Source organism: Balearica regulorum, chromosome 2 (assembly GCF_011004875.1).
Source record: "Balearica regulorum gibbericeps isolate bBalReg1 chromosome 2, bBalReg1.pri, whole genome shotgun sequence".
NCBI lineage: Eukaryota > Metazoa > Chordata > Aves > Gruiformes > Gruidae > Balearica > Balearica regulorum.
Genome location: NC_046185.1, coordinates 112,613,367 through 112,638,548, shown reverse-complemented (window position 1 = coordinate 112,638,548; position 25,182 = coordinate 112,613,367). Strand labels below are relative to the sequence as shown.

Genomic DNA, 25,182 nt, shown 5'->3' with positions numbered 1-25,182 from the left:
AAACATGTTGGTACTTTCTTACAGCTGATAGGAAGTTTTTCCTTTTTCCTTTTCAAGTCTGTGTTGTGGACTTCAGCAAAATCCAGTAGGGCTGGACTGTGTTCTGTGTCTGAGTCATTAGTGCCAAGCATATAGTTCAATTGTTGGATATTGATCATCTCAATAAATGCTGGAAATCCTTAATTTCACAGAATTTTGCTCGTCCGTGTCCTGCCCCCCCCCCCCCCCAATTTAGAAAACAAGCTGTCATTTGGAAGCATACCTGTTCTCAGTTTTCATAGTGCCTTTTTATTGCACATAGTGCAGCCTTTGCTGCCTCAGTAACCGACAAAAGAAAATACTTTATTAAGATACAAAGTAGATGTGACTTGATTGTTTTTCAGATAATTTTTGCTTTCAGAAATTAGAATGGCTGATACTCACCTAAGCGTAAAAAATGCAGTTCCCACACACGCAGAGTGCTCATGTACTGTATGTAAATTGATGTATAATGCAATCCCCATTAGCTGGGTTGATGATAGCTTCAGTTTCACTGCTGTCAGATTTTTGTAGCTCCTTGAATGAGCTGGCTGGTCTGAATGAATGTTAGCATAATTTATGCAGCTGATAAGTGATTTGAGTGCTTGAGTTATTGATAAAGCACTTTAACATATCATTTTCAGCTTGATGTTATGTGACATCAGAGTAGAAGGTAATGTGGCAGTCCCCAGGCTTGATACTAAAGTCAATCTGCTCTTTGGATTTCAGAGGCCAGAGGAAACACAGTACTGCCTGACACGAGCCCAGCAGACCAGCACCAACCCAGTCAGACCCATCCTGCATTCCCTGTTGGGCCTCAGGTCAGTATCTTTCCTTTTGACTAATTGAGATGTGCTGTTTGATGAAAAGTAAATAACCGATTGATCATCTTTGATCTGTGTAATGTAGAAAATGTGATTCTGTTTGGCTGCATTTAGTGTTACAAAAAGGGAGCATGTATGTGTCATGTATGTTTTGGAAGTTACTTGTTTGGAAAGATTAGCTTTTTGTATGCTTTTCTAAAATCTAAGCAGTTTTGCATATTTAGGAGGTTAAATTATTGGAATTTCTTGTGTAAGTTATGTTTGAAATACATGTCATAATTTAATATTTAAGCTTCTGCAATTCTAATGCAGCCTTATTGGCTCTGACAGTTCTGCCTGTCACACACAACTCCTGCATTAGTAAAGGCATTTCATTATCTTTTATGCCAGGTATTTATTTTCTTTAGAGCAAAATGTAGGCATAATAGTATGGCACTGTATAACATTATAAACCATCTCCCTTATCAGTTCACAATTTTATCCAAGTTCAGCCATACTCTAACAAGGTACTCAAGGTTCTTCCACTTCCCAGGACAGTCTTGGTCCACATAGCTTCTAGTAATTGTTACTGTAGTGTTTTCTGCTTTTACTAATCAGTATACCACTGGGAAAATTTGGGAAATGTTAGCATTTAGGTGCTTGTAGTCTTGAGTTAGGCCCTCTTGTGTTCATAAATTATCTTCGGTGCATGTGTAATGAATTTTCCAGTCTAGATTCAACTGGGATTGTTACCATGCTACATGACCATAAGGCACACAGCTTCAGCCTGTGAAGTTTCAGTTTGTGAAAATTTCAGTTTCAGCCTGTTTCAGTTTGTGAAAATTTTCTGTGTTGGTGAAAATGTATGCTTTAAGATATTGGAAGCAGTGCATGTCTATAACGCAACATGAAAGGATCCAAAGCAAGAAGAGTTGTAAGTGTGTAATACTGAGCTATGTACAGTGAAATAGGCTTGCTGTCTGTGTTTTGTTACAGCCATTACTGACAGCCCAACAGTTAGCCTCAGCAGTAGCGGGGGTGATGCCAGGAGGCACTCCAGCCCTGAATCAGCCGATCCTTATTCCTTTCAACATGGCTGGGCAGCTGGGTGGCCAACAAGGACTTGTCCTAACTCTACCTACAGCAAATCTCACCAACATCCAAGGGCTGGTAGCAGCAGCTGCAGCAGGAGGCATCATGACTTTGCCATTGCAAAATCTACAAGGTAAGTCATGTTTAGTATTTTTCTGATAGGTTCTTTTGCTTGTTTCACTTTATCTCTCTCTTTTAAACCGAGTGATCTTTTTTGCAGTGAAATGTTGCTCTTGATGTGTATTGAAAGTTAATATTTGGATGATTTTTTGAATACTTGAGAGAGGTTTAAGGGATATTTGCATTTTTATAAAAACATATTGGAGGTTGGGTCTTCGATTCTGTGGGTCAGTAATGTAAAGTACTTGAATGATTCATTAGGCTTTTCTGTCATCAGTGATCAATGTTCCCTACTCAGAGTTCACTTTAAAATTTCAAATGGCAGCATGAAGACAAGTATTCTGTTTCACCACTGCTGTTTAGGGTAGCTAAATGAAGAGAGGCAACTAAAAGCACAGTATTGCATGAAAATCACTTTTTAAAAAAATCTTTTATTATAAAATCAGAGTTTTGTCAGCTGTCATCAGTGCCCCAAATATGCGTTCTTGTTCTTGCTGTGGGAGGTCTGCTTTTATCAATAAAGTTCGGCCATCCTCATCCAGGCTGTTGAGGGAGTTACGTGATTCCAAAGTCACAAGCAAAAAGTTCATCTCTGTACGTATCCTCCTCATTGTCTGAGCTGTACCATGTTTGCAATAGTTCTACTCTAAGATACCTGCTGCATTCTCCCTGTGCTCTAAAATCAGACTGAAAAACATTTCTGTAAGATACCTGTTCTTCCTTAGTATTCTTTGTTAGTGTGTGTAACAGTTAGAAATGGTACTCAGTCCAAACACATGTGATGTAAAATACAGATGTATTTATTTACTACTCCTAATTATGTTGATTGCTTCTCAGAAAGCAGTTGCTGCTGAAAGAACTGAACCAAGTATAGCAAAATAAGTATTAGCTAATATCTTAAATAGAGTTGTACAGCTTTAATGGAAGAGGGTCATAAGGAAGTGATTGTCTAGTGTGAAAGTGATAAAAGTGTGAGCAGGAAGTATCAAAATAAAGCTTTAGCTCTTCCAATTTATTTATTTTTTTTTCTTGCTGATGGAAATGGTAGGAAAACTTTTCCTTAAACAGAATGGTAATTTTTTAAAATGAATGCTCTGCATTGCACCTTAAGTACTTTTTAGTTATTAAACTCTGGTGGCTGCTGATAACCAGATGAATTGTTTGAAGCACTAAATCCTACAGGCTGTGAAACAGAGAAAAGGAAGAGACAGCTCATGTGTTGAACAAACTCCCTTACAAACTGCATGCATAGTACTCTCACCTGTTGGAGCAGCTACTTGCCTTTACCTTGTGCATGTTTTAAAGTTTAATGTCAACAGACCTCTCTTATCATAGTTGTAAATGGTTTTCACTTTAATGTTTAAAATAATGTCTCTCTCATACCATTAAGCTGCACCGAAGAACCTGTCATTCATAAATCATAGATGAAAAGGACACACTAATGCACAAATTTTGCTTGTTTAAAATTTGAGAGTACATGTAAAGTAGGGAACTGGAGATTAAAAAAATAATGTGGAACAGGAGCGAGTAAAAGCAGATATAACAAAGTGAAGGGGAAGTGGCTTTTTAGCGTAGGTGGATGATGAAATCTTAATGAAGAAACAGGCATTATAAAAACGTATCCTTCCACTCTGGAGCGCTCCAGGTTATAGTTGCTGGGTATGTAGTATTATAAATAAACATAAGCTTGTGCAGTTCTTACGTCATGTAATCACCCCATGTGGCAAAGCTGGAGAGTAAGGATTAAGCCAGGCAACCTTTGCTCTTTAGTTTAGCCATGGGTGTCTAATTGCTAGCTAAAAGGTGTAGCTCTGCAAAATAAATTTTGCAAGCAATGACCTTACCAGATGAAAAGGTTTCCTCTATAATCTTTACTGGTAGATGGAAGCATGGGTTAAAACAGGGACTTGCTGGGGCATCACATGAAAGGAAGAGGAGCTACAAATTCTGTTAGTTGTGTTGCTGTTTGTCATCTTTTCTACCCTTCCCTCCTGATCCTCTAAGCAAGTGCCACTGCTCTTATTATTTGGAAGTGAAACTGATGCACAAGAAAATGAAGTAACTTGGTCAAGATGGCTCTTAAGAGCCCTGAATCTTAAAACTTCTGTTGCTTTCTATAGAGCCTGCTACCCAATGCACGCATGAATGAAGGTAGGAGTCAGGTGAGAGAGTGCTGTGTTTTAGAGGACATCTTTAGCTGTGAGATATCATCACTTCCATTGAACTTGACTGACTTCTGGTGCCTATTTTTTGTGGTTATTTGAAAGATAATCATAGAATGTATCTTCTGTTTTGTAGTCAGCACTTTTATAGAAGCCCATGCTTCGGCACAGTTTTGGTAATTCCTGCCCTTTGGGCAAATCAGACTATATTCATAAACTTCCATCTATCTCTCTTAAACCTCTCTGTGGCATGGTCGACCTAGACAACTGGGGGACATGTTTTCATGCTGTTTTCTAACCTGTCTTACTACTCCTGTTATTGTCATGTCTGCTGTCCCTGAATTTCCAGTGCAGTCAAGCATAGATCTCCACAGCTCCTGTGAGCTGGGTCTTCTCCTGTCTTCTTTTTCTTCTCTTATCAGTAAACTTCTAAACCTCTTCATCACGAACTACCCCAGCTAGATAACTCTAAAGACACTCTGAAGACTTCTTGAGTAACTGATAAGTTCTGATCTAACAGAGTACTTTAATTCATACTAAACATTGATGAAGGGACTAAATGTGTGTGATCCACATAAACATGTTTAACTGATTTTCTTCTCAGAGACTTTCAGGTCTGGTTCAGGGTGGTAAGTATGAGACCTTAGGGTGACTGGATAAAATACTGAAAACCCTTGCTTCTGGAAAAAGAAAAGAGCATTCAGTGATAGGAATCATAGAAGAGGTATGTTAAGTACTTACAATGAGAGAACGAGTTTTTTTAAAAAATTCAAGACATTGGTAAAATAGAGCGATTAATGATATGGAAATTGCACAGTATAACTTATTCAGTGAAATTACCTATTCTTCAATTGTCAGTTACTTACAAGTAAGATTATTTTCTTCAAATATATTTGTGTTAAATTGTTCAGTTGCTATGTGGTCCTGATCCACCACTAAGTCAATAGGAATTTTGTTGCTGTAAGTGAAAAGAGGTTTAGCTAAGCCTCTTTCAAAACTACTTTTCTTGACACATACTTGATTATTTTCTGTTTGTTACATTATGTCATTTGCCACACGCTGCTATACCATACCTGTTCCCTGAGCAAATAAGTCAAATGTGTGTGAACAGAAGGAAGGTGAATGTGTAAATTCTTGCTATGAAACTTACATGTTTTCCCTGTCTCCCATTAAACAAATTTCACATGCACAAGGAATATGCAAAGAATACAATTTACTGAAATGCCACAGGGTTGGTGGCAGAATAGAGCCATCTGCTTTAGAGTAAACAGAAATCCCTGAACATAACACAAATTGACCTGTGGAGCTTTGGCTTTCCACCAACAGTTCTTTGAAGAAAACAATAAAATCAACAACCATAACTTTTTACTGTAATCCACTAAAAGCACTGAAGATAAGAGTTTAAAAACCATCCAAGAAAGCTGTTGTCCCATGAAATTTACACACCTGTTTTCCCCATACCGTTTCTTAGAATTACAGCTGGAACATAGATGTGCTTTCTTAACCAGCAAAAATTTTGAAGGTGTGACAATAGCAATGGTGAGGTTGTGAGAAGGGAGTAAGTGAGGCAGGTACCCTACAAGACAATGTGTTGCCTTTCTGTTGCTTTTAGTCCATTACTTCTTGGCCTATCCTTATTGACTTAATGCAGAAAACACTCTGCCAGCTTGCCTCTTAGCATCCAAACTGGTGTTCAGCAACATTCAACTTGTAATATTTCTGTATATGTGTACAGAAAGATACCTTTTTGGGGGGCTGAGGTTGTTCTGTCTTGTTTTCTTAATATATTTTTTAGCCCTGATGATTCTGTGTTGGAATCACTGAGAAATGGGAAGGTATTCCAGTGCTGGGGAGATGCTAAAGGCTGTCCTCTCATTTTGTTCACTTTTCCATGACATCCAAAGCAGTTTTATCTACAAAGTTAATGTATTTTAAGTATCCTTTTAGTATAGTATACATGTTTGAAATGAGAAGAAACTAGCATGGTGTTGCCTTCCAGCTCAATGCTGGTCACTTGTGATGAATAACAATTCAGGAGTCTGCAAAGGGTTGGCCTAAATATGTTACATCACATAGCAATGGCACAATGGTATTTTGGATATCTCCACTGCTACAGAGCTTGAATGACACTTGAACCTTGAAATAAATCAACAAGTTGGAGACTCCAGCCTCATGGCACTGAAACTTTGTGTATTTTACTTCCACTACACAATGTACCGTTCCTGAAGTGGATGTCAATAATTTATTTCCAAGTCAGAGTTTCTCAATCTTGAGTTCTGAAAGTAATGAGAACAAACTATCTCCCCAAATCATTAGTGAAAGGCTTCAGTGCTGAAAGGAAGCCTTGCATGGCTGAAAATGTGAAATCATTAAATTACATTATTTAAACAGCGGCAGGTCATATTTTAGCTGCAATACAATGGAAGGGGAAACGTATTAAACATCTTGAGAGCTAGGAGACAGTCATTAAAATGCACTGATACAGATAACAATAGACATAGATGGTGGTAAAAAAAATTAAAAAGGCTTTTTTTTATGTGGAGATCAATCAAAATGAATGTTAGGTAAAGATGGTAGTAACATAAAGGAAAAAAGTATTATTTACATTTATTAGATCTTGTTTCATCTGAACATAAATTTGTATCATTAATTGTGCAACAGATAAAGTAAACATGCTGTTTCCATTCCTCCATGTGTACACACACACACCTTAAAAATCAGAAGTCTTGAGAGAGATGAAAAATAAAAAGAGACTGAAAAGAAGTAAACTACAAACCTCAATTGCTTACTGATCTAGAGTCCAAATTCCAGCTTTTTAGAACATTTTCCCCTTTTAACTAAAGTGATGCAGTCCCTATTCATTTGTATTCCCCTTCAAGTAACATGAAATAGCTTTCAGAGTCTACAGAAAGGCAGTGTTTCACTTATGTATTTTAATGAGCACCAATGTCAGTAATAATCAAAATGATGTTTCACTTAGAGGAATAGTTTATTCCCAGGTACTTCTGCAGTGTAGTAACATAACCAGAACAAGAATGACAAGCACCAAGAAAAGGAGCTGCACTCGCTAGCAATTTCTGTGAAGCCCTCAAACCATATGTAACTCCCCTATCACTGTATAAATGCTTCACGTAATGCAGTCACTGTGAAGGGCTCACTTAAACAAAAAAGGGGTTAGCCACCCCCTAAGACCAACCTCCCTACCTTAGTAAATGGAAAGAAATAGGAGAAATTTGTGTATCCTTAAGCACACTGCGGCATGCACGGAGCAACTGTAGATTAGCAGCCACTACAGCAGGTTTCCTCAGATTAACAGCTGTATCTTGTCCAAACTGTGTTGTTGGGGAACTGAAGTAATAGGTAGAGAACCCCAAAGATGGGGCAGGTAGAGGGTTTTGTGTCTCCGTGTGGTCTTCTAGGAAGTGTACTGTTGGGAGGCCTAACACTTGCTTTTGGGAGAAAGGGCAAAAATCGCTTTTCTGAAGGTAGTACAGAGAGAACCTTACTGGGCTCGTTTGTTTGTTTGTTTTTTCCCCACCATACAAAGCTTCTCCTGTGGGAATGCTGTGGCCCCGTGTTAATTGCTCGTCTTGTTCAGTGGAAAATTGCTGCCTTCACAGAGGGAATGTGAAAGGTTCAGGGCTTTATTAGTTACTAGTTGTTTATTGATCACTCCCAGTGTGTTAGCTATTTGTTGTTTGGATTTTCTGCCCCATAAGTTAAAGGCCTAGCATCAGAGGCATTAAAATGCAGTAGTCTTAATGCTTGTGTGCTCTGTTGTAGACTTTCACCCAAAACAGACCTCAGACATGCCTATTTTTTCACTACTGATGGTTATGGAATGACATCAGTGAGGAGTAATGATGTGAGGTAGATCAAATTAGTTCTGAAATCAAAGTGTTTGTACCTACTTAAACTTTCTGGACCAAGTTTTGGCAGAGTCTGAGTTTCCAGACTTGCATGCCAAGAAGTAGATGGGAAAGAGGAACTTGTTGGTTAACTACCCTCTAGCAGACATGACCACTAGGCTAGGAGTTGTGGCGTGACTGGTATGAGAGACCCAGGCATTTCTGGGAACGTGCCCCTTCATTCAGCCCTGACTCAGACTGATACTGCTCCTGGCAGGAATATTGTGTGTGCAGGATTATAAATGAAATTTCTGTCAACCAGAACATGGATGCATTTTAATGCTGCTTTTAAAGTATATCTTTGCACCTGTTTCCAGGAGCTGTTAATCTTCTTCCTGAATTTAGACCGTGACAATTTAAATTAATGTAGAGAAAACTCATTCCAATAATGTTAAGCACTTAACTTACAGTAATCTCACAAAAGCCAGGAAATTTCAAATGCAAGTGAAAATCCTAGCTAGTGTTTGTCACTCTGTTCCTCACCTCTGCATTGTAGCATACATGCTACGTGTACTGCTGTGGATCACATGCAAATAGGTAGGTACATCTATATGGTATATGCATATCTGACTCATATGCTGATCCAAGACTCTTTCCTGCAGTAGTTGCAGAAGGATTACCAGGATGGATTTGCAGCCTTCACTCTTAATTTCCTTGCCTTAGTGGATTTAAGTCAGACATTTATAGTTTTTGTGGTTTAATTTCCTTTGTTTTTCAATGGTGCTTGTATTAATAAAATCCCTATGATTCATGTTTTAAAAACTCCCTGGGTACAAACTTGTGTTCCTGATAGAGCAGCGAGAGTCTAATCAAGCACATATATATTTAGGGACTAATAAAAACAACAAAGTCTTTATTGACCAACTGGGTTTACAGGCATTTTTAATAGTGTGAATTTGAATGCATGGAACATACAAGTTTAACCACCTGGGAGCCAATTTTGTAAATGAAATTTTTTTTAAAGTCTGTGTGGTTCTGTACCACAGAACCATACACTTCCTGTTTTTATAGAGATCTCCTCTGTTGTGGTTTGGTTGTTTTTTGGTTTTTTTTGTTCTTTTTTTAATTGTCATGGAAAGTTCCGAAGGTGTCTTACGACTTTCTTAATAAAATCTTGAAACATTTTACAGCATTTTTTCTTTTTTTTTTTTTTTTTTTTTTGAGAAGAAAATTCTGTCTGCCACTGAGATTGCTCTAGAAATGCAAACAGGACCTGTCTGGTGACATTAGAAATGATGAAAGTGAAACTTGTTGAGTTTTCTCATGCCTAGACCTCTATGCAATTTTATGTCCTTTGGGTAGAAATCTGTGCCTATGGAGATCTTCAGGCCTCGGTCTCATTTTGCTACTGATCCCTGAAGCTGCTTTCATTCCTTGAACTTTTCGTCTTTACAAGCCTATTGCTCTGACAGACGTACCAGAGAGCACAGACATGAGTTGTGTTCTGCTCTGCGCTCCGCCCCAGCACAGACATGAGAGTTGTGTTTTGCTCTGCCCCAGATGTCCTGTGTGATAGTAGACAATTCGCGCGTGTTCTCTGCAACTGTCTTCCCACCTGTAAATGAATGTGCGGATAGTTAGCACTATGCTTTCTGACGCAATGGCTTAAAATCACTACTATTAGGTGCCTTGAACTCCTTAGACTCGGCTAAATCTTTGCTAAACGTCCTAAATTCTTAAATCTTTTTCTCATTCATAGACCTAAAAGAGGCTAGGCTCTTTTTCAGTAGCTGCAATAATAAGGTGAATTTTCTTTATTTGGGACCTTCAGTGACCTTTTCCAGCCCATAGAAGGACTGGAAGCTTCCACCAAGGTTAAGATGATGCCACACAATATGGATTCTTAGACTGTTGCCTGCCATGGGTGCCTTTGCTTATTGATTTTAACATGAATGTTGCTTTTAAACTTAATCAGCTGTAGATTCGACACATCTTATAGACTCTTCTTTCACTTAGTTGTGTTTTGTTGTGATAAATTATGCAATGTTAAAAACAAATCTTCAGTATAAAGACAAGTTTCTCATCTCACTTCTGTGATTAATTCTATTCAAGTCAATGCTGATACTTTAGATTTACATAATCTGATCCTTGAATATCTTTCCCTTTGTTTTTCAGATCCCATTTCAGTCTCTTCTCCCTTTCCTCGTCTAGCACTGTTTCTGTCCACCCTGTACATTTCAGCTTGTTTTTTTAAAAGTTATTCACAACCCAGATATTCCTGAATGGATTTTGTACTGTGCAGCTGGTTTCCTATTACATCAGCAGTAATAAATGAAGGAAGAGGTAAACGTCTGGAGGTGATAAACCTGTTGTAATTTTCCCAGTATATTGGGCTTCTGTATGTTAGAAGATGCAGTTGTAACAGGACAGGAATCCTGTCTAAAAAGCAAGGAAATTATAGTAGTACATTTTCAGAAAATTCACTTATTGGCAGCCTGAAAGTTGTTTCTTTTATTTTGTTGATTTTTAAAAGGATAAAACCTCTCAAGAACAAATTTTGTACATGTTCTCTGAAAACTGTAAGTCTAGCAATCTGAACAATCACTTTCACATTCTCTCTTTGAAATTTTAGCTTTTCCTTTCCCAAGTCAATGCTTGTGAACTGTAAAGGAAGACTACATTCCCCTCCCAGCACTGTAACATCTTTAAAAAAAATACTCAGTCCCAGCTCTTTTCCCCCTGTTCATTTTACTGGTAACAAAATCAATTCTTTAAATCTTTGTTTTACTCTGCTTTAGCAGGAGTGGTAGTTCAAAGTTATGTCTTATGAAATTACATTTATCTAATATGAGCACCTTGGCCAGTTGCAACCAAAATTAAAAACATATACTATTGGTTCCATTTGTCAGAAGAATATCATTGGTTGTAAGTGTAAGACTTATCAAGTGTATCTTTATGCATTTATGTTCCCATGGGTGCCATTATTTTAAAATTTCTTAGTGGTATTTATATATATTCAACGTTTGACATCAGATAATTTGAGTTTGCTATGTTTGTGAGATAACTCACAAGGGAGAAAGTTGTATTAAATAAATAATAGAGATAAATTTTATACCTCCATATATTTCAAAGCTAATGCAGCTAACTTGCAGTGGAATGGTAACATGAAGACACAGTGCTATAATATGATTGATTTGTTTTGACAGCAGCCAAATAATTGAGAGTGAAAGGTGTCAGCACAGATGAAATATTGTATAAGCCACATTCAGAAGGCAACCCCAGCAGCAATAGCAACTGGAGTTTTATTTCCTTTGATATCACACTGTTACCCACTTCCAGTTTATTATAAAACCATGAAAGGTACGCAACTTTCTATATGATGGAGGCTTTTATGGAGGGAATAGAAACAGAAGTTTGTCAGGTACTTGAACAATAGATACTGACAATAGGATTTATGATGGATACAGTATACAAGGGTAAATTATCTTAATCTTTCCCCCTGGTTTTCTCTCTTCTTTTAATCCCTTTTTACAGGCTACTGCTTATCTGGCATCTTACCTCTAGCTTGGAGGGTAAGTGACTCCCTCCAGAGCAACCATCAGTGTCAGTCTATGGATTGCCTGGCAGGGGACTGATGCAAAAGCAGTGCTGCTATTACCCTCCCCAGCAGTGAGACTTGTTCTTAGTTCACCTCTTCTGCACAGCAAACTATACCCATTCTGGCTAACTGAGACAGGGTAAGGCTTGTATATTTGCATCATGGCATCACACTGCAGTGCAAGGAATACAAAGAACTATAGCATCTTTTGAGACTAGTGCGGAAGGTAGCCAGATAGACCAGCTGAAATACCTGAAAGCAAAATGATTTGAAAATCACTATTGGCCTTCCTTAAAAGCACACTGAACAAGAGACTAGGGCGTGCCTGTAAAAACACAAGCTATAAAGCTTCCTTTGTCCTGAAGCCCCATTGACTTCAGTAGGAGTCCAAGGTGCAGTTTGAATTGAAATGTATATATCCTGCCATTCATTTCAGAAGTGCTCCATTAAGAAGACACAAGTCAATGTGAATGACAAGGATTCTCAGTAATGAGCTCTTGCTTATGCAAAACAAAACAAACTATGACAACCATCATGTTAACAAGATCAGGAACCCTTGTGGCTTTGTAATGTAACATCTAATCTATATCTATACCTATACCTATACAAATATAATTATCTTACTTGGAGAAAAGTAAATAACAGAATGGGATGAGATTTCCAATACAGAGCAATTTATACACGGTCACATTCCACTTGCATTCTCTTTGTCTCCTGATATGATAATTTAATAAATGGCATGCTGGAGATTAGAAACTGAGGCTGAGAAACCTAAATTTACAGGTATTAATAAGGGAAAAGTTTTCATTGAAGTGGTGTAGGAAGGCAGGAGGTAAGCCATTGTTTGTAAAATAAATCTTACTGTATAGCAGGCTGAATCTACTGAAGTATTTTGGTTGAGAGAAGTAGAGCAAACTTGAAATGAATCCCTCTGTTTTCACCATTTGCCTCATGTTAGTTTGATGTGCACAGATCAGGTTTCTTTTGGAGGAAACTAATCTTGAAGCTCCACTCCAGGTGCATGCTGGCTGCATTCCACAGCCAAGTGGAGATACAAAGGTCCAAACCAACAGTTGGCCCTTTAGACAGCTTCAAGACCTATACCTTCAGTGCAAGAGTAAAAACCTTGAACTGCAAATAGAGGGAAAGAAAGGGACTTGGAACCAACTGCCTCCATCTAGTGATCTTCTCATACTGCAGCAAATCACTTGCTAATGTTGACGTAGCCTTAAACCTGTATTAGTGCTTCTGGAACAAGTAATTGGTGACTGATGTATATGCAATGAAAGCAAATCCTCATTGCTGATGATTCAGAGCAATGTTATTTAGGTAGAGGCTTCCATTGGAGCACTGAGTGCCCAGGTTGCAGGGTGGTGCAGCTTATGTATAAATAACTCTGTCATCAGCACCTGCAGAGTTAAATTTAACTTGGCAGCTCTGATTTTAGCCACCAGCAGCTGTAATATTCTGTTTAGTAATTGTAGACAAAATGTTGAAAATGGAATGCCTGAATGTTGTGTGTATATAACTTTATTGATAGGCATTGAAATGGGCATGTCAACATCTAAATCTGAAGTTCTGATCTGTATTTGCTAGTGTGTGATTGACATTGGAAACACAGGCTTCCCAAGCATCATGTTTTCTGTATGGATGTTATTCTCCCCATCAAGAAGTACTCAAAATTACATGAAAACATGGATGGTTTGAGAAGTCTCTCAGGAGAGTGCATGGTTTTCATGAGAAATCTTTATTTTCCTTTTCTTTCCAATATGCCTTCAGATACTTTCTTTTCCACATCCCAGCTTGTACCTATGAGCATGTGCATATACTTCTACTGCCCTTTTTAAGCTTCAGCTAGCACATTCATCCAGGAGCCTCTATCAAGTAGGCTGTGAAATACAAACTCCTCCTGAGAAGAATTTCACAAAGTAAATGTAAGGAGGTAGAGGATCTAGTTAATGGAGACACGCTGAAGTGTCTAGTGTGCTTTCTGGCCACCGTAATTGAGATTCCTCTTTGGTTGCTCACCTCTTGGTCGTTAGAGATGTCTGCCAATCCATTGCTGATGGAACAAAAAGCCACTAAAGCAAATATGAGTGGAAAAATAAAAAGACAAGTGAGGTAAAATCCAAAAAGCACAGCCTTCTGGCCCTTAGCTGGCCAGGCAAAAGAAAAAGAAAAAAAAGTAAGCTAGCCACTCAGTTGAACCAACTCACAGGCATCTCACACACTGAGTATTTTTGTGGGCCTTTTACTGATTGGTCAGATAACCCAACCAACTACCTGTTTGTTTAGTTACAGATAAAGCAGTTAACTTTAAATTCTTGTTAGAGGACCAGACAGCTTGTCTTCATAGTATTCCCTACTCCATAAAGATTCCAGTGACTATTAATAGATGCGTTTTGGGAGACTTCACTGTTGTGTATAACTTCCTCCTTAGATGATAGGTTTTATCTAAATCAGGAAGCAAAGTAAACATTTTTTCCCCACACCTCTTCATATCTGAAGTAATTCCACATCGTCACAAGTAAGTGGTTAGCTCTAAGTGATGATTGTGATATGCCAGCACAGAGCCAAATCCGGAGGCCCTCAACTCTCAGGTTTAGTGAGGCAGATTCACATTAGATGTGATGCTTGAGGCCCTGTTGACATTAGGGAGTGTGAGTTTTAAAAAACCCTATCTGAAGACCCTCAAGGTTTGGCTGACTATAACCTGCAAATGGTTTGGCAAGACCCTATTTACAGACTGCTCAATAGCCTTTCCCTTCCCCCATTTCAGTGGTCAGCACTGACATACTGTATTATGTGGAAGAGCCCCACTTAATGCAGAACTACTTTCAATTGTCATGAGCACTCAGCCTTATTTAAACTGACACCATCTCCATCACCCCCAAGCTAGAATCCCAATGTCAGAGTGCTTCAAGAACTTGGGATTCAAAGCTGTACTGTCTTGCTGAGAGCTGTGATAGAGTGGTGCAAAACAGTACTGAAGTGAACTTCAGAGATGGAAGGACAATCCCAAAGGTGGAGGGAGACATGGTAAATATGGATATGCCAGGTAAGCAGAGGAAAAGAGAGTGAAGGGTAGACTTGCATGTGGGTTCAGATCAGGAGCCACACTTCTGTCTTCCCTTGCATTTAGTCAATTCATTAGACTTCAATGACCTGGGATCACACCAGTAGAAAAGGCTACAGTTCCTTTGTGTTCCAAGAGAAGATACAGCCTCCCTTCTTCCACCACACCAGGTTGCTCTATTGCAGTATTTGTCCTTCAAGGTTCTCCAGTACCAAGAACATGTGAAAACAAATTGAGATTAAACAGCGTAGAAATTCCCGGTGTGAGGAAACGTAGTCTACCTAGAAAAAGAGTTAAATGACCACATGATCACTCCTGCCTCTTACTGATTGAGCAAATGCTTATGCGTATGTCAGCTCAGGCATTTAAGTGGTCCTGTCTAATATGAAAACAGGGTCATTTTAATGATCCACTGTTTACTATTGGGGAAACTAAGGCACAGAGTAGTGAAGTGACTGTCCTGTGTTTCTCAGCAGGACAATAGCAAAACCAACCATAGAAACCATGTTCCCCAAGTCCAGTTTGCCAAATGTATGTTTACACGTTCATAGGGGGAAAGCGCTATATTTAAATTAACATAAGAAAAGAACATTTAAGAGAATACTGTTTCAGGATATTTTCTAGGCATTCCTAAATAACATTTCTTACAGATTGTTTTAAAGGCTGAATCCTGCTTGTCTCTCAGGCATATTCCATTGGTTATAGGGTGGCTGCTTCTGTAATTAAAGTTAGCAATATTCAGCAATATATTTTAGCCTAAACAAAAGTTCTCTTAGAATATGAGAAAAAGAATGGTTCAAATAAAGCACAGCCAATGGCTGAACTCTGAATGTTTTTCCTCCTTTTCTTCCTTTTCTGCCTTCTTTCTCCTAGAGAAGTATGTGAGTGCAGTAGGGGTTTGGGATTAGGTAATCATGTCTACTTTCTGCAAATCTAAAACAGTTTATATTTTTGCCTAAATTTTTGGTTTAGGGAAAAATGTCATTGTCATGAACCACTTCTAGCTTTACATATGGTTGCATTTCAAAAACGTACCCGCTTTTTAGAGGTGGGGGAGGAGAAGGAAGGGAGGAGTACCACTACTTGGGTCTCATGCCAGACTTTAATGTAAAATTAATTCCTTTAAAAAGATTTTTAAAAAACCACAACATTTTTCTAATGTGCATTAAGAATGTTGGAGAGCTCACTGAAGCATATGCTTTGAGCTTTCAGGAGCAATCTGTAGTCAGGCATTTTAAATGAAAATTGATTTGTGATTTACATGGTCAGTGGAAAGAAAATTAACTTATGGAAGGTTGTAATGAAATATTAGACAAGTAAAAAAGTAGATGGTGATCTAGTGGAACTAAAAGTCCCATCTGGAAGAATTCTGTGACATTTTTACATTTATCTGTGTTCTGCATGAGTTGTAATGTTAGTGGTAATTTTATGGGACTGAACTGAAATGAAAAGGGTGTTATCACAGATTGCCTACAATATAGGATTGTGTTCAGTGGAGAGTCCTGTATCCTTTTCTCCATTTTCCTATAATATGACTCATTGCACTTTTTTCAGCTACTGTTGTTGAATTCATTCAGCCTTTTACTTGAGGTTATTAAAGAAGAACATCAAATGCTCACAAATACAATCTAGCAGCACATATAAAAGCAACACTGCTGCTTCCGCTTACTCCTGCATAGTTGAGGCACTGTCCAGGAGACCCTTTAAAATACGTGCTAAAATAGCATGTTACTACTCTGAAACAGTTTATTAACACAGTTTAAAAAATATGTTGTCTTTTGATTTGTGACTTAACAGTATAGTAAAAGTAAAGAATTAAAGCCTCTCCAGAAAACATGCTGCCATACTTCTGTTCCTCTGTTCCTTTTGAACTCTGATATTCAGTGTATGACATCCTTGATTGCTCTTGCTATCAGCTTCTTGGAGAATGAAGAAAGAGAAACGTGTCGGAATAACATGATGCCATACTCCCTGCACTCTTCTCCTGCTTTTGTACTAGAAAATCTTTCTCCTGTTTCAGTAATCCAGACTATACTGGTATTGGAAAGAGGAACTCTTGTACTACCTTCTAACAGACAATCTTTCTCCTTCTGAAATCTCCACGTATGACAAATTCTGATTTATCGTAGTTTTATGCACTTTGAAATGTAGGGCTCTGATTTGGCAGAACATTAATATTCTTTGCAATCAGTAGGATCTGTTAAAGCATTTGGTGAAATTAGTGCTATCCTAGATTTAAAATACCTTCAGTTTTGAAAATCTAGAGAAAAATCTTCCCATCAAAGGCTCGCTTCCTTCTGTTATAAAATTAATTAGCTCTATGGTCCTATCAAAGTCTTGTTTGTCGTGGACATCTTCTCTCCCTGTTTACAGGAGAGGTGTGTTAGATTCCCTAAGCAGGTGAAACTACATTTATGCTGCTACTTTTTCTCTGTTCCTTTAGGAAACATATAGGTCTGATTTAGATGTATGCCAAGCATTCTAGTTTCATTGAACTGCACAGGGCTTCAACATGGCTCACCACCATGCAGGATTTGGATACTACCGAGCAAACACAGACTGTAGACTTGTACCTCTCTTCATTGTTATTTTTGCTAATGAGGACTGGAGAATCAGGTTTGAAATTTTACCACGTGCATCTCACCACTAGCTGAAATAATCTTAAACATCAAATTGTACAACTAATATATGTAACGTATTAGTATGAATGAGTGTGTTATACAACGAAGGTAGTCTGAAACACCGTGTTATTTTGTAAGCATATTTGAAGGAGAAATATCATGGATCTATCACAAACAGTATATATGTTTTTCAATAGAATGATGTGGCTAATGATGGTAGGAGCAGCCTTTCTAATCACAGGATACTGTAAAGGTCAATATTAGGTATTGGCTTTCCGTCCTGTCCATCTAAAACAATATACCATAGTGAATGTAATCAGTAAATGGTGGTAAATGAACCTATTAGAAACATTAGCATTGCAGAAAGACAAGTTTTGAGAATAGATGTTAAGTGGATCCTGCAGCTGGTAATTGTCATCCTGGGAATAATTACACTAATTAATAGTTGCTAACCCCAGACCCTTGTGCCTGTGACTTTGAATGAGTTAATGATTGCTGCTCTGGAGAGTGTATTGCTGTTAGATTTTCACTAAGTGTCAGCAGAGTAAAAAGGCCCCAGGGAAGAGACTTTGGCTCTGATGATCTTTAGGGTCCCCATTTTTACAAACCACAAGTACATCACTGAATGATCAGATAACATCTCCACAGACCACAAAGTAGGTTGGGGATTTTCTAATGAACAGATCCATTTCATCATAAATTTCCTGATTTGTAAAGTTAGTATTAAGTTCATGTAACCTCAGACTCAGAGCACTTGAAATCAGCAGGTTTTGCTTTTGAGGCTGTGCTTTAAATGAACCACAAAAGCCAATTTTTTTCTATTGTCTTTCCTCCTGACCCTAGTTAAGTGGACTCTTTTTCTACTGGAGTTAATATAAAATGCTACCAAATCTTTATTGACATAGTTTTAATTTTTGTAAGCTTTTAAAGACTGGGAAGTTTATTTTGCATAGGAGAGTGGGTCTAATTCCTTTGACTATTCTGTTCTCTTTATCTCTCTCATCCCTCCCTCCCCCCAATAAATAACTATATGAATCCTGTAATGTCCATAAATTCAGGGTATATAATCTAGCTGTCTTCTAAGAGTTCTAAGGGTGAATATCAGGGATAATCTTGTATCATTAAAATCAGTAGCTGACTTGCAGTCTATGAGGGAAAGAATTATTAATGTCCTTTGGAATATTAGTCTATGGCCTTTGATCAGATGGAGCGATAAAAGACTGAGCACTGTCCCATGTTGGAGCCCTTTTCCGTCTAAACTAACAAACAACAAGGTAATATTGTAATACCATAAATCCAGGGTACTTACACTGCTCGACTACTAGTTGATGATTCCTCATATAGTTTTCAGGGAGTTAGAAGAGATGGTGAAGATAGATCTTAACTGCATTTGCTGCTTCTCATGGATTCCCAGGGCCTTCCAAATGGACAAGAGAGCTTCTTCAGGGCAGTGTGAGTTGTCCTGGTCTAAGCTGTAAAGCTGCTAGTTGACAAAGGTCCTAGCCATCTTTAGTTAGGTAGTAAAGCGGAACTGATCATAGGAAAATCTGTGCAAGTTTCAAAGAATTGGAAAAATCAGTGCTTAAATGCTACTTTGAATGTAGAACCTGGGATATAAACCTAGTATCTGTACAGCACTTTGAAGCAAGAATAAACCTCAGCGGTCAGTACTGGGACCAGCACTGTTTAACATCTTTGTTGGTGACACGGACAGTGGGATCGAGTGCACCCTCAGCAAGTTTGCCGACGGCACCAAGCCATGTGGTGTGGTCGACATGCTGGAGGGAAGGGATGCCATCCAGAGGGACCTTGACAGGCTGGAGAGGTGGGCCCGTGTGAACCGCATGAAGTTCAACAAGGCCAAGTGCAAGGTCCTGCACGTGGGTCAGCACAGTCCCACGCACAACTACAGACTGGGCGGGGAATAGATTGAAAGCAGCCCCAAGGAGAAGGACTTGGGGGTATTGATTGATGAGAAGCTCAACATGAGCTGGCAGTGTGCTCTTGCAGCCCAGAAAGCCAACTGTGTCCTGGGCTGCATCAAAAGAGGCGTGACCAGCAGGTTGAGGGAGGTGATCCTGCCCCTCTACTCCACTCTTGTGAGACCCCACCTGGAGTACTGCATCCAGCTCTGGGGGCCCCAGTACAGGAGAGACATGGAGCTGTTGGAGCGAGTCCAGAGGAGGGCCACGAAGCTGATCAGAGGGCTGGAGCACCTCTTCTATGAGGACAGGCTGAGAGAGGTGGGGTTGTTCAGCCTGGAGAAGAGAAGGCTCTGGGGAGATCTCACTGTGGCCTTCCAGTACCTGAAGGAGCCTACAGGAAGGATGGTGAGGGATTGTTTATGAGGGAGTGTAGTGACAGGGCAAGGGGTCATGGGTTCAAGCTGAAGGAGGGTCGATTTAGATTAGATGTTAGGAAGAAATTCTTTACTGTGGGGGTGGTGAGGCACTGGAACAGGTTGCCTAGAGAGGTTGTGGAGGCCCCATCCCTGGAAGTGTTTAAGGCCAGGTTGGATGAGGCTTTGGGCAATGTGGTCTAGTGGAGGGTGTCCCTGCCTGTAGCAGGGGGGTTGGAACTAGATGATCTTTAAGGTCCCTTCCAGCCCATTCTGTGATAAACATGGCATTTGTATGGGCAGCTCATTCATTTTCTATAGTCTGCAATAGAGAATTTATTTTGTAAACTTTCTATTTTTTTCAGCACATCTTTCTCATAGGCATGGGGTATTTTTGCTTTGCTTTTTGTTTACTAATTATGCCCATAAAGGCAAGCGTACATAGTGCCAAACTAAGATAAGAATGCTGAAGTTTTTAAGGAAGAAAGCAGAATGAATTTTAGGAGCTGCATAGATACTAAATGGCTCTTTCAGAGACAGCAGTGTCATGTAGACTGAGAGGAAAATGTCCCCAGGCTTTTGAAACTAGATATAAAAGTTTAAATCATTGCTATCTCCCTTAATTAACATCCTGTGATTACCCATATGATAATTTGTGGAATAGTGTGTTTATAGTGGTAAGTACATTATTTGCCTCAGAAGGAACAAACTATTAGAAAGGTATTGAAGTAGCAGAGCAAAAAGGTAGAAAACCGTTAAAAGAAACATTCATTTACCAACTAAAATCATCAGTTCTTACAGTCCTTTCGAAAGATTTTTTCTCACAATATGTTAAAAAATTGTAATTTTTTTAAGTAGTTCATGTTGCATTATGCCATGGCAGTAGTGATGAAGCTCATTTGTCTTTATCTTCATTCACGCCCCTGAGAAGAGTGGCAAATACAAAGATGATGCTAGGGTTAACTGCAGGTCTGCTTATCCTCTGTAAAACAAGAAGAAAATGAACAAGATCTATCTTTGGCTGTATTTATACAGAATGTTTCAAGGATGCTAATGTCAATTTGATAAGAATACCAAAATGTTACGGAACAAGAAAACAATCCAAGTAACGGAAGACTTTGGGGGAAAGCATAGAAACTGGATAGAAGATAGCATTCATGGAAGTCGCAACCCATGCAACAAGGTGGGATGAAACAAATGGCACTGGATATATGCCAGCTGCCCAGAAAGGCAGATATGATATACAGCAAGAAAGGAATAGAGAAATAGTAGAGAAACCACTTTGTGAATGATTAAGAGGGGTTGGCTTTTAGAACTACAGAGCTGCGCCTGCATGTTTGAACTCGGACGGTGTCACAGTGAGTTGGCACAGCAGATACCGACACTCCACAGCCCATGGGGTCTCCTCACATCAGTGCTGAGAGCGAGCCTGCCCCTGGAAGACAACAGTCATTGCTTAGTGACAAAGTTAACCAGACAGCGCATAAACCCTCGATGTTTCCTATCAACCAAGGAGGTGAGTTCTTTTGTTCCAGACATAGCAAAGATCACTAGACTTGTGTGAGAGAGCAAAGGACACAAATTGGAGGCTTGCAGTGAGTGGTCTCATTTTCCTCTGAGTTGCAAAATTAATTAATTTCACTTAGTTCTTAGACTGCTGTTGCTGAAACGGGGAATTTGGAACTAAATTTCCAGAGGACTATGACTCATGTTCTAGAAAGAGCATGGAGTTTATTGAATTTTGTCGATTTAAACCCCCAAAATCTCTCATTGCCTTTTTTGTTTGTTTGTTTTTAGACTTTAATTCACTGTGCTTCAAAAGACAGCAGTCTGTCTAAGCAGGAAAAGTTTGGTTCTGAATTAGTATTACAAGGATAAAAGAGAAAATCACAAAATTAAAATTAAATCTGGATTTTAGATGGACAGAGAAACAGTAAATCCAAATAGATGGTGAGGCACAAAAATGTTAAGCATAAAGCCAAAGAACATAAATCATGAAAGCCTAGAATTAAGCAAAAACGTGGAGAGAAGTCCTGGCCCCATTGGATGGAATAGCAGAACTTCCTTAGATTTAGGTCAGGTCAATATGTTGCTATTGTGGGGAGAATACAGAAAGCCTAAACACATGGGATGAAAAATGAAGCACTTGGGAGAGCGAGACTGAGAATGTGAGATGGATTCTTTCTGGAGGCATGGTGCACCAGAGAGTCTTTTTTGCTCTCCAGACAAAATGCTTGGCTAAATTGCATTCAGCACTGCTATTGGGAAAGGCCATATAGCTTAGAGAGTCTGTGTGTCCAGAAGAGGGGCTAATTCTGGTTCGTTAAAGAAATATTGCTTCTTTATATATGTCTCTTTGTGAGTCTTTGTCACTAACGTCTTTGGAATAGGGTGGCAGTAATTCAGCCCATGGAAACAAGATGTCCATCACAACATGTTTTGGCAGGGAATGGAACATTTATGAAATAAATACTGGAGTGTGACTGTAAACACGTTTTACTTCTGCTTTAGGTGGGATGTGAGAGAGGTGTTGCAAGTTGGAAGCGAGATGGAGAAAGATAAGAGAGGGAGACTTTTCTGGTTTAAAAAAAAAAAAAAAGGCAATACAAAGACATTATGGCCCAAAGTATGTTCTGCTGGTTTTAAAATTACTGTGCACAGTAAAACTGAATCAGCTAAATCTCTCCAGAGGCGTATTTTATTCAGTAAGGATGTAAAAAGCAGGATTTGCTACTCAGTTTATAAAATTGTTCAAGCATTTAAATACAGCCACTACCATAATACATAGGCAGAAGCCAATGTCATTATGCTAGATTTCTTGCAATGTAGCAATTAAATTTCAAGAAGTTTCAGAAGCTTCTTTCAGATAGAACTCCAGAATTTGACAAGCTTTTCTAGTGCTCATCTCTCTTCAGTGAGGCTGTACAGCTGCTAGTCATAAAACCAGACACTCAGTGTATTTTTAGCCATGATTCCACCTATCACCAGAATGCCAAGAAGTTTCTCCTTGGTATTTGGTGTACCTTTTTGCAAGAAAACAGGAGTATTTATAGTGTGTTAGGATTCCATGGTTATATGTCAGAAATTTTTATTATGAAATGTTTTTGTAAACAAACTAAATTCCACTGGGAAATATACAGATACTATTCCTTTTTTTTTTCCTGGGGTTTTTATTATTATTTTTAATTAGTGCTCTCCACAGAGTGTTGAAAGTTATGATAAACATTTCCTGGAGCAGATTTTCAACCTGTAACTCTGAGGAAGAAATATGCATTTAAAGATGTTGCTCTATATTTTGACTCTGAAGGGGATTTAAAAAAATATTCTCACTAGACACTTAACTTCTTTTGAGAAAAGAAATTGTTATAGGATATCTAATGAAGGAAGTTTATCCTAGGAGTAAAACTGATCTAAATTTGCGTGTATGTGTTTATTATTTTCTAAACTACATGACTTAAACAGTTAAAGCACCAGGCTTAGCCAATATGGAAATAGAGCTGGATTTGAAATTTACTATATGCTGGTTCTGCTTTTCATTTTTTACCATTTCACACCTTGTCCGCATCTCGAGCAAGCTTGTAAGTTTCCAACGCATACATTTCTTCTGATGATATATTGTCCTGGTGGAAAATTTCATTTACTGGCTGTGCCCTTTGCTGAACCTGTTGCTAGTCAGGGAACATGATAAGCGTATAAGTAGCATGCTACTTCATTTATCATACATCGTTTTAGACACTCAAATATCTCATATACAATTCTGCATTCTGCACCAAGGGAAACTACTAAACTTGCAGGAAAAAAATCTACAAATAAATTGTCAGTTTATAATATATAAATGTATCATCCTAATAAAAATTAATCATAGTTTATACTAAAACTGTAAGTGCCCTTTTTTTTTTATGGCCTCAGTAACCACATGCTATCAAACACTAATAGAAAATATCTGGCTTTTGTGATTTGGTGTATAGCAGAATTGAAAGATATAAAAATACAGTCTATTTTTAATAATTGAATTACATTGCAAATAAATCAGAGGCTTGAAATATCCAGCAGTGCTAGGAACATTCTGCTCTCCTAGCATTTCTCTCTAGTTTAAATGTTCACCATATCTTGTATAAAACAGAATTGGATTCAAAAAGCAACCAGAACAGCAGCACCAACAAAATCCTCTAACATGTAACGAATTCAGAACTCACCAGAAAGAAAATGATTGCAAGAAATTTAAGGTCAAATAAAACCAAGTCTATCTCATGTGCTAGCTGTTCCTAGCAGAGCAGGTCAGGCCTTCCTAATTTCAGTAACTTGCCATCTATTGATTTCAAAGCTTCTTCAGACCATCGTTACAATATTTTACTACAAGCTGCTTTTTATGTCCAACATAAAATAATCTACATCTTGTCAAGCTGTTGCATTTGAAATGTTGAATGCAAAGCTCTGATTTATGTTAAGCAGTGCTTACACTAATTACAACCTTTCACTAAGATATTGGACTATGAAAAAGTCTATCTTACATTTATATAGCACCTTTCATCCTGTATCCTTTAAAAACTACATAAAAGAGTCACTTCAACTACCTCTCATATATATCCATTTCTAGGGAGGAGTAGAAGCGTTTAATGGGTCACAGTGACATTGCATTCTAGCTTTGAACTAGAATTGAAGGATTTGTTAAACAGAGTTTAATTACCTGAGCTGTAATTTGACTAGATTATAAGGGCTGATACAGATATGTCTGGGGAGAATAGAGGAGGGAGGGAGAGAAGAGGAATGAAAAAGCAAAACTAACTAAGATGTTATGCGTCTCATTGCGGAGGGGGAAGGAACCTGCATGTTGCGTTTTTTGTACTTTTTGAAAACATTGGCTTTAGAAGAGATTCCAGTTAAGGTGATAGAATAGAATCTCCAAAACAGGTTTCTTTTAGCTGAGAGGTTTTTCACTGGAGTCCCCATCAGAACTGATCATGCTTGGTCTATGAAATACAAAATGTTGATATGTAAGTGATCTAAATATGAAAACTGTTGTGGAGTTGCAGACAAAATTCACTTAGATGAAGAGAATGGAAAGATCTGAAGCCAAGTAACTTCCTCATGTAATCACCACATATCTTAAACAATGGATGAGAAAGGAACTAAGTAGAATTGGGCCTGTATAAAGTGGTATATCTAGTCTAAAACTTCACATCAAGGAGTTTTGTACCATCATACACATTTATATCTTTTCGTAGGAACAAAGGTGTTGTAATTTCAGTATGACCTATCAGCTCTAAATTTGAAACTGATAGCTGTGATTGGCTTAGAGAAATCACAGAGATTTCTTATTAGAGAAAGAAGTTTGCAAGGTTTATTTAAAAACACAACAATATTTTGTCGCGTGTAAAATTCAGTGATAAAGAGGTTGAAACTCAAGTCAGGTTCAGGACTTACAAATTCCCCTCTAGAATTTTAATGTAGATTCATTTACAGTTACCAGGAGACTGCAGAGGCAGACACCGAGAAGTTTCTGGTA

General features: G+C 38.4%; 1 protein-coding gene across 2 annotated transcripts in view; it reads left to right on the top strand.

Annotated features, from left to right (window-relative positions):
• The window catches only part of POU6F2 (POU class 6 homeobox 2), a 278,294-nt gene that overhangs the window by 95,813 nt on the left and 157,299 nt on the right, over window positions 1-25,182 (top strand). For both annotated transcript variants that reach the window (XM_075745348.1, XM_075745346.1), the window contains exons 3-4: window positions 748-839; window positions 1,818-2,046. In XM_075745348.1, coding sequence (XP_075601463.1) covers window positions 748-839; window positions 1,818-2,046 — 321 coding nt within the window. The remainder of the gene's footprint in view (window positions 1-747; window positions 840-1,817; window positions 2,047-25,182) is intronic.